Source organism: Lagopus leucura, unplaced genomic scaffold, assembly GCF_019238085.1.
Source record: "Lagopus leucura isolate 7727_CA_CO unplaced genomic scaffold, USGS_WTPT01 Super-Scaffold_100004, whole genome shotgun sequence".
NCBI lineage: Eukaryota > Metazoa > Chordata > Aves > Galliformes > Phasianidae > Lagopus > Lagopus leucura.
The window spans coordinates 36,475,190-36,490,724 of NW_024962264.1; the positions used below are offsets into that span (position 1 = coordinate 36,475,190).

A 15,535-nucleotide genomic window follows, 5' to 3' on the forward strand; every position below is an offset into this window, starting at 1 on the left:
CCAACTAGAAAAAGCAGGCTCTTGCTAGGGCAGACAGGACTTCTTAATCTGATAACTTCAAATTACCCTGCATTTGAAACCTATATTTTGAATATCATATGTTGTAAATATTCACTTTTGAGTGATGCTCTCTGTGACAAGGAATGGATGCACACTCTTCATTACATTATGTGCATGGGTAAAGATGTGTCTGCATAAGGAATTTTGATACATGAGGCATAGTTCTGGCTGGAACCAGTAATATGGAATAATGTTATTCTGATCAAATTGACCATTTAAGCAAAGCAGAAAGACATTATTGCTCCTCTCAGAACAAGACAACTTCCCACCTTTAATCGCTTTAGAATGAACTAAGTGGGAAGATTTAGAATCGCAGAATATCATGAAAATAGATTACATCAGACAGTCTCTGTGGAGATGTTGGTTGGTCTATATCTTCTTAAAAGGGAACTTCACCAAGCTATCCAGTGGCAACTGTAGCTTTTGCCACCTTTCTTGCACATCAATGTAAAAAGTTCTCATATAATCACTTCAAGGATGGGCCCCATTTTCTAGAAAGCATGTAAAACAGCAGTCCCTTACAGGACAAAACACGCTGAAGACAGCACAAATTCTCATTATTCTTCCCCCTTTTGGTAGCCTTTGCCTAACACTGTGAAATCATAACACCATTTCCAATCCCAGAATGAATTCTGCACGTATGTGGTCATAATATACACATTATTTGCAATATTACAGAACACTGAAGTAAGCTCCAACTATGACTCAAACTCACAAACATAAAACGAGCAAAGAGAGGCACAAGTATGCATGCATACACATATGTAGCTCTTTTTCAGGAAAGGTTTGGAAGAACAATAATTTGTGCAGTTGGGTGGTTATTCATATGAGATTGCTCAGGGTCTGGCCTAGTCGCATTTTTACCACTTCCAAGGATCCCACGTCTCTGTGAACAACCTGTTCCAACACTCAGTCACATCCACACCTTGTTTGTTTGTTTGAGGTTTGTTGTTGTTGTTTTGTTTGTTTTTGTTTAAATTTACATTGAATTGAAACTTCCCACATGGAACTAGCACTGGCTACAGTACCAAAGGAGGTTGTGGCCAGGCTGCCTTCTCATGAAGGTGTTAGACATGGTGCTGCCTCCTGCTCTCCATGAAACAGAGAGAAAAGCAGCGGGAAGAAGGGGTAGGAAGGAGAGAGGAAAGAAGGAAGGGGGGCTTAGACATGTGTACTTTTCAGTAAGTAAAAACCTGGCTGGATGTCAAGGCCCCAAAAATGGTGGTGAATAGAGGTCAATCCAGCTGGTGACCAGTCACTAGAGGCGCTCCTCAGGGGTCAGTATTAGGGCTAGTCCTTTTAATAACTTTGCTGATGATCTGGATGAGAGGATTGAATGCACCCTCAGTAAATTTGCAGACGACACCAAGCTGGGACGATATACTGATCCGCCTGAGAGAAGAAAGGCCTGGGGGACCTGGACAGACTGATCACTGGCATGAGGCCAGTAGGATGAAGTTCAACAAGACCAAATGTCAGGTCTGGCACTTTGGTTGCAACAACTCAGTGCAACACTACAGGCGTGGGGCAGAGTGACTGGAAGGCTTTGTGGAAGCAAAGGATTGGGGGGTTTTGGCTGAACATGAGTTGGCAAACAGCCCAGGTGGATGAGAAGGCCAAGGCATCCTGGCTTGTATCAGAAATAGAGCATCCAGCAGGAGCAGGGAGTTGATCATCCCTCTGTGTTCAGCATTGGTGAGGCTGCACCTTAAGTGCTGTGCTCAGTTTTGGGTCCCTTACTGCAAGAAAGACATTGAGGCCCTGGAGCGTCCAGAGAAGAGCAATTAAGCTGGTGAGGGGTCTGGAGCACAAGTCTTATGAGGAACAGCTGAGGGAGCTGGGATTGTTGAGTCTAGAGAAGAGGAGGCTCAGGGGAGACCTCATGGCTCTCAACAACTCCCGAAGGGATGTCATGGTGAAGTAGGGATTGGCCTCTTCTCCCATGTAACAGTGATAGGATGAGAGGGAATGGCCTCAGGTTGTGCCAGGGAAAGTTCAGGATGGATATTAGGAAGAATTCTTTCAGAATGAGTGGTGAGGTATTGGAACAGGCTGCCCAGGGAACTGGTGGAGTCACCACCCTGGAGGTGCTCAAGGAAAGGGTAGCGGTGGCACTGAGGGACGTGGTTTAGTGTAGCGATGAGCAGACAGTTGGACCGGAAAATCTTAACAGTGCCTTCCAACCTCAGCAATGCTGTGACTGCACGAGCAGTTGGGGCGGAGCTCACCTTGGCGGTCACGTGGGGCGAGGCGCCCTTCTCCAGCAACAGCAGCGCCACCTTCTGGTTGTCGTAATGGGCCGCCACGTGCAGGGGCGTGAGGCCGTTCTGTAAGGGCGGTTAGGGGCGTTAGTGCGGGAGGGTACCAGCGGGACTCCGAGCGCGGGGTGGTGGTTAATGTTAGTGACCAGAAGTCACGGGCAGTGGCTGTTTAATGCAGAGAAGAGCAGCTGAGGGGGAGCCTGGGCGGCCCTGCTTGATGCGGCCACCAGTGTGGTTTCCATCTCCCCCAACCCTGTGAGAACCAGTTCCCACAGCACAGAGCAAAAAAACGGTCTTACCCCCAGGTTTTTTAATTACGATTTCTACAGTTTGGACATTCCTATGAAATAGGTATTTTTGGAGCCACAGAAACGTCTTTGCCCTCTGAGCTGCCCATTGCATAACCCTCCTGTAGGGAACCTAAACCCAGTGCTCAGCACATAGCCTCCATCGCTATCAGACACAACTGACAGCCTTGGGAGGGCGTGATCTTAAGCTAACACCACCATATGAAAGTGGCTGCAGGCTTCCTTTGCACGCACATTGCGCCAAGTAAGAACCCAAAATGCTGCTAATTTTTGTTTCTTTCTGCTTAGTACCTTGCCGGCTGAATCAGGAGAGGCACGACGCTGCAGGAGGAGCTTTGCCACTTCTAGGCTCCCATATTTGGCTGCCACATGCAAAGGCGTGAATCCCTTCTGAAAAATTTCAGGAGACAAAAGCAAACACAAGTTTGTGTTAAAAAGCATGCTGACACCTACCTTTCGAGAGCTACTTTATTAAACAAGTTGGTAATTCCTTGACCTATACTCAAGGTGCCAGAATCAATAGCCTAATGGTGAAATAGCATCATCTCTTAAAAGCATTTTGATAACCATGAAATACAAAATAAGTTTTCCCCTTTCATTATTCTTTCCCATGGATGTGATGGCAGAGTAGCATATGGTTTATCTGATACAGATTCTACTAGCAACATAACACTATGTGAGCAAGGAAGGCACTTGTTCAAATTTCTATTTCAAACCAGCTCCATTATTATTTGTTTTTAGCTTTATGATAACAGTTGTAGAAATATTTCCTGTGTCAATTGATGCCAGTAACAATAAAACACCAACTAAATTCAGCAAGAAAAGCTCCAAACTTTGTGTTCGTTCTTTAGAAAGCTTGTTGAAGAATTTCAACTTGGTCTTTTTTTTTTATTATTATTATTTTTTTTTTTTTTTTATTAACAACAGTCTCTGCTGGAGCCTCAGAACTTCAGCTAAAAACGTCACTGCCTGACTCAATAGCAGTGCTTTTGGAAACACATCATACTGGCATGACAAAAATCTTGCATTTTTGAAGGAGTACTTTTCTATTTATTTTAGTAACGCATATCAGTGATGCACAAAGTCTGTGAAAAACTAATGCTTCATGGTTTAGATGGTTAGATGGTTCATCTACTCTTTCAGTTTTAAAAATCAAGCTGATAAGGAAAACAGTAGGTGGCAGACTACACTGTTGTTCTGACAGTAATTCCAGGTAGCTGCAAATACCTATTTGCATGACATGTAAGCGATGCGTAATGCTTATCATCATCAACTTGTTCCAGAAATCCCACCTCAACAGGAGTTTATGTTAGGAAATCTCATACATTTCCAGCTCATGAATCAAAGTTTTGTAGAAAGAATATCTGGAGGATTACATCTTCCCATATTCATAATTATAGAATGTTTCTGCAATACTAAAAGCAAATGTCACTAAACAGTATGGAAAACTGAGAAAGTATTTAGAGTATTTTTAGCCACTTTTATGTGATTCAACAGACGGATAAAAGAACAACAGCAAGCATGCCCAGTAATCCACAGATCACAATTTCAGAATTGCTGCTTTAGTCCTCTAAACCCCAGAAAACATCAAATTTTTCAAAAATACATTGTAAGCTCCCACTGTAAAATCAGAGGTACTATTTAATCACATGTAATACATTAGAAAGAAATACCTTGGCACATAATTCTAGTCACAGTATCTATTTTCTTATATTTTTAGCACTCTGTTAGGAATGTATTGGTAACCATTTTTTGCTAACAAAACAATAATATTCCACAGACTATTTCTTTTTAGAAAGTTTAGAAGTTTAGAAAAATGGCCCATTGGGTCATGTGACATCTTGCTTATAGAACTGCTGAAAATAAATTCAGAATTAGATGAGACTGGACAGATACTGAATTGTATAAACAAACATTTAGGAACAATCCTTTCATTTAGTATAGACATAGTTATTTTACTGTTTAAATAAACAAGGTATTGAAAAAATAAACAGACTTGTTCATTAGGAAAAATAATAATAATTTGCTCCCTTCCCTCAAATCTGCACTTTCTAGTTTGAAAATTTTGGCAACAAAAGTCCTGTTCATAACACAATGGCAAAGAGTTATATAGAAGGACCTCATTTACATTTTAAGCTTGTTATAGCCATTATTTATCATGACCTGAATTTGGCTTCAGTAGGATCCAAACTCTCTACTTCGGATGACAGTAAAAACTGTCAAAACTCAATCAATGCCTAATACATTACTTCAGTTTACTGGATTGCTGTCGATTAAATAGGAACAAAACAAGATGCATAGTAGCTCAGTTTCTCAGAGCGAAAGCACATCCCTCATGAAACAGGCATGGTCAAGCATACACTGCTTATACTACTAGAGTACAGTCACGAAGTGTTCTGACTTACTTTGGTGGACATGGAGTGTGAGGCACCTGCCTCTAGGAGAACTGATGCAACATCAACTTGTCCCTCTCTGGCAGAGATGTGCAGTGGAGTGTATCCATTAGTTGTTGCAGCATCAGGATGGGCCATGTGCTGTAGCAGAAGCTGGACAATCTCTGTTTTACCCAAGCGAGAGGCAATGTGCAGTGGAGTCTGTTCTTCCTACAACTCAAATCAAGTAGACAATTAGAGCAGGTAGAACTATTCTGAACCCAATATCATGTTTCATATTAATAAACATTTCTATGCATTTATCTTGGAAAAATACTAAGAAGCAACAGCACAAAAAAGCAGTAGAAGAGGGCAGGTTAATTTTTCAGATGAGATTCTTCTTGTAACAGAAAGTAACATAAAGAAAAACATCATTTTTCTTGTCTCAGTAAGATGACGCATAGCTCCCCCCTCACTTGTAATCTAGTTCTAACTGCTATCAGAATGCCTGATGTTTGGATTTAGGATATTGCTGTATACCTTCTCACTTAGATGGAACAGCTGCTGCTGGTCTGAATCAGGCATATTGTATAGAGTCTGCCTGGGACTGGGGGTGATTCTCTTCTAGCAGCTCCTATGGTGCTGTGTTTTAGATTTATGACCAAAATGGGATTGCTAACACACCAGTGGTTTAGGTATTGCTGAGCAGTGCTTGCACAGTGTCAAGGCCTTCTTAGCTGGAAGGTGACACAGCCAAGACAGCTGATCTGAATGGACCAAGAAGATAATCCATTCCCTGTAATGTCATACCTAGCAATAAAACTAGAGGGTGAGCTTTTCCAAAAAAGCTGTTGCTTGGAGACAGGCTGAGCACCAATCTGCTTGTGGGAGGTGGTGAGTGATTGCCTTTGCGTCACTTGCAAGGGGGGGAGTGCTTGTTTTGTTCTGTGTTTATACTGTTCTGCTGTTATTTTTTCCCTTTTCCCTCACTTATTAACTGCTTTTATCTCAACCCAAGAGTTTCAAACACTTTTTACCTTTTGATTGTCTATCCTGATCCCACAAGGAAAGAACAAGCAATGGCATGAAGACAGCCAGAACGACTAGCCAGGCAGGGTCAACCCACTGCACACATTCTATTTGAAACATCCACACAGAAATACATTGCTGCTTTTGGAACTGTTTAAGATTTGTTTAGTGTTGAATTCACAGACTATATAAAAATGAAATTAATTCTCCCTTGGTTCCCTGTTTCAGCGATAATTTTTAGTAAGAAAAAGCAAAAAAAAACCTGTGAGCAGAACACCTACCCTGGCTCGAGCGTCAACTAGGGCCCCATTTCTCAGAAGACAACGAACTACTTCCACCTGCCCGGCACGTGCTGCCATGTGCAGTGCAGTTTCTCCACGCTGCAGAAAAGTAAAAAAATTTCAATGTTTTAAGCCTCCATGAAGAAATATAGCTCTGCATTTCTGCCAGCTGAGACAGGGAGCTAAGAACAGTGCATGCATGCATGAGCCAAGCCTGGGTAGTTTATGGTTTGCAAATTCGGCGATCCTGGAGAAAAATTATTTATACAGTATTCTACCTTTTACACCTGCCTGGTCACATATGTTCCTCAGGTTTTTATATACAGGTGCATCAGCTTCTGCTGATGTACACTGAACATTATCTCTCTGTGCAATCGTACAATGAACCTGTCTCTTTCTAGGGATTGTGAGGCACACAAGCCTCAAAATGGAAGCAAATTTTTCTCCAGATGGTCTCTTTCTGCACACTGCGTGGAGCTGGCAGCTTTAAAATGCCTTGCAGCAGCTGTGCACAACTGAGCCAGTATATGAAACGTGTAAAATCTGTGCTCAGCAGCACAGATCTGTCTGTAGGCTATGAAATGAATCTTGCTTCAAGCCTTCTACAGCAAACAGAATTTGAAGGAGCATATGAAATTCTGGAAGGCTAACTGGAGTGATGTTGAATTTCAGATCATGATAACGAAGTACAGGTGACACATTTGAAGCATTTACTTTTTGCATAGGTTTGCAAAAAAACACTGAAAGTGACTATTCCTTGATGATGGCATTTCAAGCTGAATTTTGCACAGTTCAATATTTTCTGAGCTCAGTGTCATAAAGTGAACTAAAATAGTCCCTGTGCAGCTCACTGGTATCTGATACATTAGGCGCTGGGACAGTTCTGCATATATCTGTTAAGTATGACAACACAGCAGGACTGATCATTTCTATCTGTTAAGAGTTTTTTTCTTCTTACTATAGAGCTGGACTGTATGTTATTACTGTGACTGTCAAGTTAAACTGTAACTGCCAAACTGAACACTCTTGTCAAGACCTTCTGTGTCAGAGATCAGGTCTTCTCAACCTTCTGCATAGACATGGCAAAAAGAAGTAACCTGAGTTTGCCTCCAATTATGAACTCAAAGCAAACCCTCTGGACATGTAGTTGATTTGCTAATGATCAATTTAAAATTAATGTTGGATCACCATCTGTGATTAGTAAGTAGGCAGCAAACAAAATCTCACAGCCTCTGTTACAAATCATAATGCAGAATCTACGTAAACATTATTACCTGAAGAATAAACTGTTTAAAATGAGAATAATTTTTACATTTCTCACAATCCAATAATGAAGTTTCTAGAAACACCCTTTTATACCTGAGTTAACAACACAATTCAGCATTTGGAAACACTTAGTAATCCAGCAGGGGACTTCTGCTTACCAAGTAAAAGCCAAGATACCTATGTAGCACAAACTGTAAAGTGTTAAACTTTGCATAAATATGTCCAGCAACACCACCACAGTATTTTAAATTGTTTCCACAACAATTTCTTGTTAGCTTCTGTCTCATCAATAAAGGTTTTATGTACAGATTGCTTTTACAAGAGATAGAAACCAGTAAAATGTTTTATCAAGAAGAATCTGTCCTAATGATTCAGACAAACAGCTTGGTGTACATAAAGCTGTCACTAGGCTCCATATAAGATTTTTCTGGACAGGAAAAACTAATAAATCAGCGTACCTGAATTAATAACTTTTTCTTGTTATTTTCTTCTTGGGAACACTTTTTTATAACATTACTGGTAAAGAGCTGCTTTTAATGAGCAGATAGTCAGAAATTAAATATTTGTTTATAATGACAAATTCAAACAGTAAGATATCTATGAAATACAACTTAGGAAATCATCACATTCTTTTTATGGTTATTATTCTTGGTAACTCGGTATTGGTATACAAACACATCCATTATTCTATGATAAGTCAGGTTCTGCATTTAGTTATCCCCCAAAGGTCACATTTTCCAAGTTTAAATATGTTCTTTCGCAAGGCACTAGTCCCTAGAATTTCCTGTATAAAAGGAACACCTTGAATTTAATATTTTAACTTCTTGTTTAATTAGGTTTGAGCATTTAATACCCTTTTATTAATACAAATGACACAATTTCATTATGGCCAGCAAGGCTATGCAAGTAGAAGTTAGAGTCTCTTGGAGATAAATTTCATCATTCTGAATTGACTTGGTTTATAATCAGCTTGCAATGTATTTGGCGAGCTTTGACTGTTTTTAAGGGAATTTTACCTACTCAGGCATTGCAGGAGAGTACACAAAACCAAAAGTGGCTTACAATGCCTATACAGTAGCTATTTTCCCCTCTTCACTGTTTGGGAAAAGTGCTAGCATAATTTGTCCTAACAGAGAATAAAGTAATGAAGCATCATTAAAATGTGACCTTTGTTTGCACCACATGGACCTTTTTGTAGTGAGCATCACACAGATGATTCTAGTCAAAGCCATACTCACAATGTTAGTGACATCGGGAGAGGCTCCGTTCTGCAGCAGAAGGAGGACTATGTTCAAGTGGCCCATAAATGCAGCCACATGTATTGGTGTGAGGCCCGACTGCGAAACAAAGCAAGAGCAGTTTTACTCCTCTGCACGAGCATAGGGGAGGGGCTTCTTTGTTTAAATAAACATAAGCGAAGGTGGGGCATGACAGGAAAGAGAAAAAAAGAAGCAAAAAAGGAGAAAGAGAAGGAATGTTTCTTCAGGGTATGAAACATTTTTCTACCTCCGTTATAGCCTGGATTGAAGCCCCATATTTCACCAGGAGTTCCATGACTTTGATGCGATTTTTCTTGCAGGCAATGTGCAGTGGAGTAAAACCATTCTGTGCAAAAGACAGTCATGTTAGTTAAAAACATGCAGCTACACTTTCTACATAGCTCCATGCTGGCACACTGGGAGCAGAGGTGTTAGAGTAGTAGAAGCAATTGTTCTTTAAGCAGAAGAGGTTATGAATTACAGAAATCTCCCAGGAGCCTCAAGGAGAACAAAGCAGTGCTGCTGCTTTCTTCTCTAGCAATGGAGAGAAACTGAACTTAGACCTCTCAAAACCAAATACAGATGTGCCCGTTCTGAGTCACAAAGTTATGCCCATGTGCATGCATGTATGCGGTTCCAAAGACCGCATATATATATGTGTAAGAATAACTTTGAAATCAGTTAGGGTCTTTTGAGATGTATAAAGCACATACTATACCTTTCTAAGAACGGAACAGAGTATTTCTACCAGATTCCATCTTTTTTTTTTTTCTTTATTCTGTAAGCTTATAAACTAAGTATCTATGTATATTAATTTAGTATTTACAAATCAACCTGCAGTATACTGTATTCATTTCTAAGTGTGTGTGCACATTTTAAGTGTGTTACATTAATACCACTATTTCAGCTTTTGTTTCACAATACCAATTCTTTACCCTTGGTATCTGGGTTAAAATTTAATGGGAAGGAGCAGGAACAGGAGAGAACGAGGAATAGAGGAGGGAACATCTTAAACCAGAGTTGCAGCCTAGCACTTTAAACTGCGAGACAGTAGTTTTAGTGTTTTGCTTACCCTCAGTAGATATTCATTTCTTTCAAAATGTTTATTCAGTAAAACTGGGGCTTTTTCAACAAAGCATGTCTTCACATTGTGTGTGTAATACATGCTTTGACTTCAAGCTGTTTTTATGCATTGCTAACACAGGGTGTGTGCCTAAAGTTAAGCAAACACATTATTCACTGCATGTGAACGTTTTAGTGAAAAGCACAGATATATATATATATATATATTTTTAAACAATGTCAACTACATGCTCTATTTTCTAATAAAAAGGATCAGTACTGAGAAACACTCAACTAGCAGTAAATAACTTAGCTTGTAGAAAGAGACACATGACAGTCAGCTTCTGTTAAGAGAAATGTTAATTACCAGTTGTTTTAAAGGAACTTTAAGGAGTACAAAAATTGAAAAAGCTAAGAACTCATGAGGTGCTTGTATCCCCACAACATTTTGCAAATATTAAGGATTTTTTTAATATAGTACAAAATGAGTAATTTATAAAACTTCTTCCAACACAGGACTCTCTGCTAAATATCACAAATAACCTTCCCCAGTTTCTTAAGAAGTAATCAAAACCATCATATATTCTAGCTCCTGCATTACATCTTTCAATATATTTCATTAGAACTTTTACTGCTTCAGAAGTTTCCATTTTTTCCACTTAATTCTACTGCCTGAGTTTATTTAACTTTGCTATTTAAGTGAGAAACAGTTTGAATGAGAGTCAGGAAAAATCTGAAAAAACTTCACTAACAAAAATGATGAGCATTCTGAATGTATTAAATACTATAAACAAGCCAGTGGTGACAAGTCCCTACTGTGGGGGAAATGAGAGAGAAGAAAAACAACACTCTGGAAGTAGGAGAGCAGAGAGGCAGTAGCCTGAGGGTGTACTCCTTTCCTTCCAGGATAGATATTTCTCAGGAAGGGAGGAACAGAAGGTATGTTCTTGTCATGGAAGGGAAGAAGAAAGATGCGGAGGCTAGCATATAGTGTGTCTGTGTGGGCAGCTGAGGAAAGTACAGCTAAAGATTATCGGGAGACTGGTGAAAAGAAAAACTAGAAATTAGGATGAAAAACACCGTTGAAGAAAATCAGCAAAGTGAAAATGATAATGGGAAATACCAAAGAAGAAAAACATAAGAAGAAGAAAGAAGGATTATGAGATTTGATGTATAGAGAGGCCACGAGTGATGTGCAAAGAGGCAGGGAAGTATAAATTCCTTGGGGATGCAGAAGCTATCACAGAAAGAAAAGTACACATTCAAGGCAAGAAGCTGAGGAAGATATCAGAGGGGACTGCAGCAAAAAGACTGTGGAAGCACTGAATACAGCAGGCAATGGCAGAGTACTTGTCATGCATTGGTGTCAAGTGCTCACAGTCTCATTCTTTCCCTCATCATATGCAATTTATTGGTATTTCAGGCTCTTCCAGCGAACAGTTCATGGGAACACTTCCAATTAGAGAAAGTCTTGTGCAAGTTTGGATAGTTCAGACTCTTGAAAGTTATTTTTTTAATTTCTGAAGACAAATGTGATGTTTTTCTCCCAAGAGATAATGGTTTGCACAGCGAGTGAAAAGAATCGTACCTGTTTTCATGTAAGCATCAGAACTGTTTTTTAAAAAGGAAGAAACATGGCACCTAATACAAGGGACATCATAATTTGTTATAATTTGATAAATATAGACATTTTATAAACATAGAAATTCTAGCTTTTTTTTTACATATTTTCTCTGTGCCCATTAGCTTAATGACTCAACTGAAAGCTTTTAAAAGTGTTCTGTGTATCATGTAGCATAATATGAAAAAATAAATTATTAATTCAACAAAATACCAATGTGTAAGTTACCATCACTTAGGAATGGTTTTTGGTACTCCATAGAGCTATCAGATCTAAACCTACAGCCACTTGGCACAGGCCTAATGATGCAAGATATAATACTGGCAATCAGTAATCTGGCAGTAAACCCAATCCTAGGTTGTGACAATCACTGTTATGACTGCAACTATTCAGGGTTGCTGGAGTCTGTTGGCAGCTTTCACTTTGCTTTCCTACTAAGGGCTACTCATGCTCCCTTGGTAGGTTTGTTACATGACACAAGTGTGACAGATTTACCAGGGCACGAGCATTGGGATTTGCTCTCTTGTCCAGGAGGAGCTTGGTGACACGATAGTGGCCACAGTGTGCAGCTACGTGGAGGGCAGTCAGGTAATCCAGCGTGACATCATCCACAGGAGCTTTGTGCTGCAGGAGATGTTTGACGCATTCCACGTGGTCCCCCTGGGCCGCCATGTGAAGTGGGGAGAGCCCATTCTGTGGCAAAAGAATACAGAACGGTAACTTCTAGCATCTCTCACTCAGATAGTGGCACATAGTCAAAGAAAGCTGACATGACTTTGCAGAATACCCTCACCACAGAAAAGGAGCTGCATCTGAGCTACAGTCTGGAAGGCTGTAGCCACCCTTGCCCTTCCAGCAAATACAGGGATATTTAAAGAAACAGTTCTGCTCTGCTCAATATTCTGTTTAAATGCTGCCAGTGCAACCCTGATATTTTCTCCTGGCTGACAAAATCTGCCTTTGAACACAAACACCTGGGAATCCTTCCTGAAGGACACACAACATATGGGTAGGGTCTGTTCTATGACAGCCTTCTACCATTTAGTGATGTAAAGGCATTAACAGATAGGGTTTACCTAACCACGCTCTCCCACCAAAGGGACCAGTAAAGTGCTAAGGAACTTATTTAACATCTCAGTGTGGATTCTTCCTGTATAAAGAGATGATACGTACTACCTGGTGCTGTAAAGGGATATACAGCTTGAGCACATCCTTACTTGATGTATTTGATGTGCATGAAACCCAGTGATCTCCCCAGAAGATTACCAAGAGAAAACCTTTGGTCTCTATTATGGATAACAATGGCTCTGAGTACAGTAATTACCCTTGTTTAGAGCCATGTTTGAAGAAGTTTGAGGGCCCAGTAAAGCATGCATGGTCTGAAAATGATATTTCAACTGCCTGTTAATCTTGATCTCCCAAGTATTGCATCTCACTGCAATACTCCGTTGCACCGTTTTGCAATTAATGATACCAGAGACATTAGTCAGGCACTCTGAAGTACTGCTCACCAGGGTTTGTTATTAAGCTACAAGTGCCTTTTTCTAAATAATCCGACCAAAGAGACAGCTATGCATTCATCTGAGATGCATTATTTTCAAATATCAGTAAAAACACACTAAAATAACTTCCCAAGTATGAAATAGTCCATGAAAATTACAGGTCAAGAATCAGGAAATATTTACCACAAATCATCTCTTAGGAGTCACTGACACAGTTTTTACATCTTTGTGTTCTATGGCTGTAAAAAGCCACAAAAGTAAAGTGATTTCAATTGCACTCTGCATTGCATTTAGTCTGAATTTAGTAACGAAGTGTATACTGTTTCACATACTTGGAAAGGATAGTCCTTAATTTGGTAAGAAGGTTTTATTTTTGGATCATTCTCCCCATTACTACCTTTCCTTTAACAGAACAGAAATGTCCTTCTTCCTCATCCTTTCAGTAACATTAAACATTCTTTGGAAAGTTACATAGAGCCATTAACATATTCTTCCAATAAGGCACACACCTTGGTCCTTGCAAGGAGTGGGGCACCTCGTTCCAGAAGCAGCTCCACAACTTGGTCATGTCCACTTCTTGCAGCACAGTGGAGCGGTGTGAGTCCATCCTTAAAGCAAAACAAGAGACAGTGAATGAGCACATCCTCCCTGTGTTAACCCTGGCACTCTGAGCAGCCTGTTCTGACTCCTAACTGAAGCTGGCTCCACAACACAAAGTTTCCTACCTATTTTTAAATTGTTGCACTGAAGGACACACTAACGTTACAGTTCCAGAGAAGTCCATTCTGTTTGGAAATCTATTCTCAGAGACATTGGTGTCAGCATGCATTGCCTCCTTCTCTCCTTCTCCTCTGCATGGCTTTGAGATTGTATTGCCTCACAGTGTAATGTATGCTGGGCCAAGGTTGCTTCATTAATCAACATTTGTCCTTTGAGTTGCTTTTGATGCAGGGATGAAATAAGACACATCCATGCTGGAAAATTTACTCTAGAACTCATTTTATTTTTTCCAAACAGGCAGCAGGAGAAAGATGATTTTAAAACAGAAGGGAAAAAGAGAAGGAGAAACCAAGAGAATGAAAACTTTCATGTCTGAATTTAAGAACAAAGAGCTAACAATTCTTTCCTAAAATAACTTTGAGAGCTCCAAAATATTTTTTTCACTGCAGAACACTATCTTGTATCAAAAGACTTCTAACTTGTTTAGTAATGATCACAACAGTGGTGACTAAAGATACATCAATGAGACAGGAGAATGCATTCTAGATAATTCCACTAGGATTAGACTTTTTTCTAGATTTTTCCAGTGGAATTAGACTTTTATACAGAAAAAGACTGGAAATACATAGCAAGAAAAGTGTATGGGAATGAATATCAATGCTGAAGACAGAAAAAAAGGAAATTCACAACCCAAGTTTTTCATCGCATTAGAATCTGATACTGTTTAAGCGTACCTTCATAGAAGTCATCAATACTTGTTCAACAGATACAATGGTACATTTCTAATTGTTAAATGCTAATAGCTTTAATCACAAAAAAGCCTTTCCCTTCAAGACAAGCTGATTGTCTTAGATGAAGTAGATGCTATACTCTAGGGCTCTTTCTGAAGAATCCAGTAACAACACAATTATGAATATGTTTGTCTGTGATTCATGACTTACAGGTCAAAAAGATAGTGGAAATGCAGTAACATAGCCTTTCTTACACATTAGTGACTCTCCTTCACATGCAGACACAGTTCGTCGTGCTGGAGTTTGTGGGAACGCTACATCATTTTTACTTCTGCTAACATACTTAAATCGTAGCTCCATATTGCAACATCATTTTGGTTATCCAAACACTGCCCTTTCATGCTCCACAAATGGTACGTCCAAGAAGCAGATCCCCTCTCATCCTCAATTTTATAAGCACAGAGCACCTTTTGGAGCTAGCAATGCGCAAAGCAAAAGTGAGGAACTGAGATTTGGGAAGAGTTTTTATCATTATTTATCTACTGTTTGCAGAGATTTTTCAGAAACACGTGGCAGGGTTAGGTGTGCCTTGGCACTTGCTATTTCAGAGGCAGTTGCTGCATCACTAAATTCTATGAAAGCTTTGCAATGAAATTAAGTGGATGTAAGATCAAACTCACAAACAGAATTAAAGGGTGTTCAGCACAAAGTCAATCTGGTCAATGTAAAGGAATTGTGTATAGCTAGCTTATCTGTTTCTTCTTTGCAACTTGAGAGTACCCAAATCGAGCCTTTAAATATATTTGCATCTCACTGCTGGAGATACTTATACACAATTCTCATTAGCATTACTAAGGCAAGAATGTTTCAAATGTATTCTAGAAAGGGAATTTATTTGGTATATCTCTCCCATTTCTGGCCTTTTGTACTCTACATTTTAATCAAGGTGGAATATTCACACTCCTTATTTGCATAGTGACTTTGTTGTTATTCTATTTAATCAAATAGTGAAAGAAAGGTAGAATCATGATGCCTTAGACAAAAAAAAAAAAAAAAAAAAAAA

At 39.6% G+C, this 15,535-nt stretch overlaps 1 protein-coding gene across 41 annotated transcripts in view; it reads right to left on the minus strand.

The window, feature by feature from the left end:
• Window positions 1-15,535, minus strand: part of ANK2 (ankyrin 2) — a 306,380-nt gene that overhangs the window by 83,076 nt on the left and 207,769 nt on the right. For 30 of the 41 annotated variants that reach the window (XM_042870754.1, XM_042870755.1, XM_042870756.1 and 27 more), the window contains 8 exons: window positions 13,531-13,629; window positions 12,015-12,212; window positions 9,084-9,182; window positions 8,816-8,914; window positions 6,312-6,410; window positions 5,035-5,232; window positions 2,921-3,019; window positions 2,289-2,387 (listed from right to left, as the gene is read on the minus strand). In XM_042870754.1, coding sequence (XP_042726688.1) covers window positions 2,289-2,387; window positions 2,921-3,019; window positions 5,035-5,232; window positions 6,312-6,410; window positions 8,816-8,914; window positions 9,084-9,182; window positions 12,015-12,212; window positions 13,531-13,629 — 990 coding nt within the window. The remainder of the gene's footprint in view (window positions 1-2,288; window positions 2,388-2,920; window positions 3,020-5,034; window positions 5,233-6,311; window positions 6,411-8,815; window positions 8,915-9,083; window positions 9,183-12,014; window positions 12,213-13,530; window positions 13,630-15,535) is intronic. The other 11 variants (XM_042870775.1, XM_042870752.1, XM_042870777.1 and 8 more) reach the window with 4 other exon arrangements.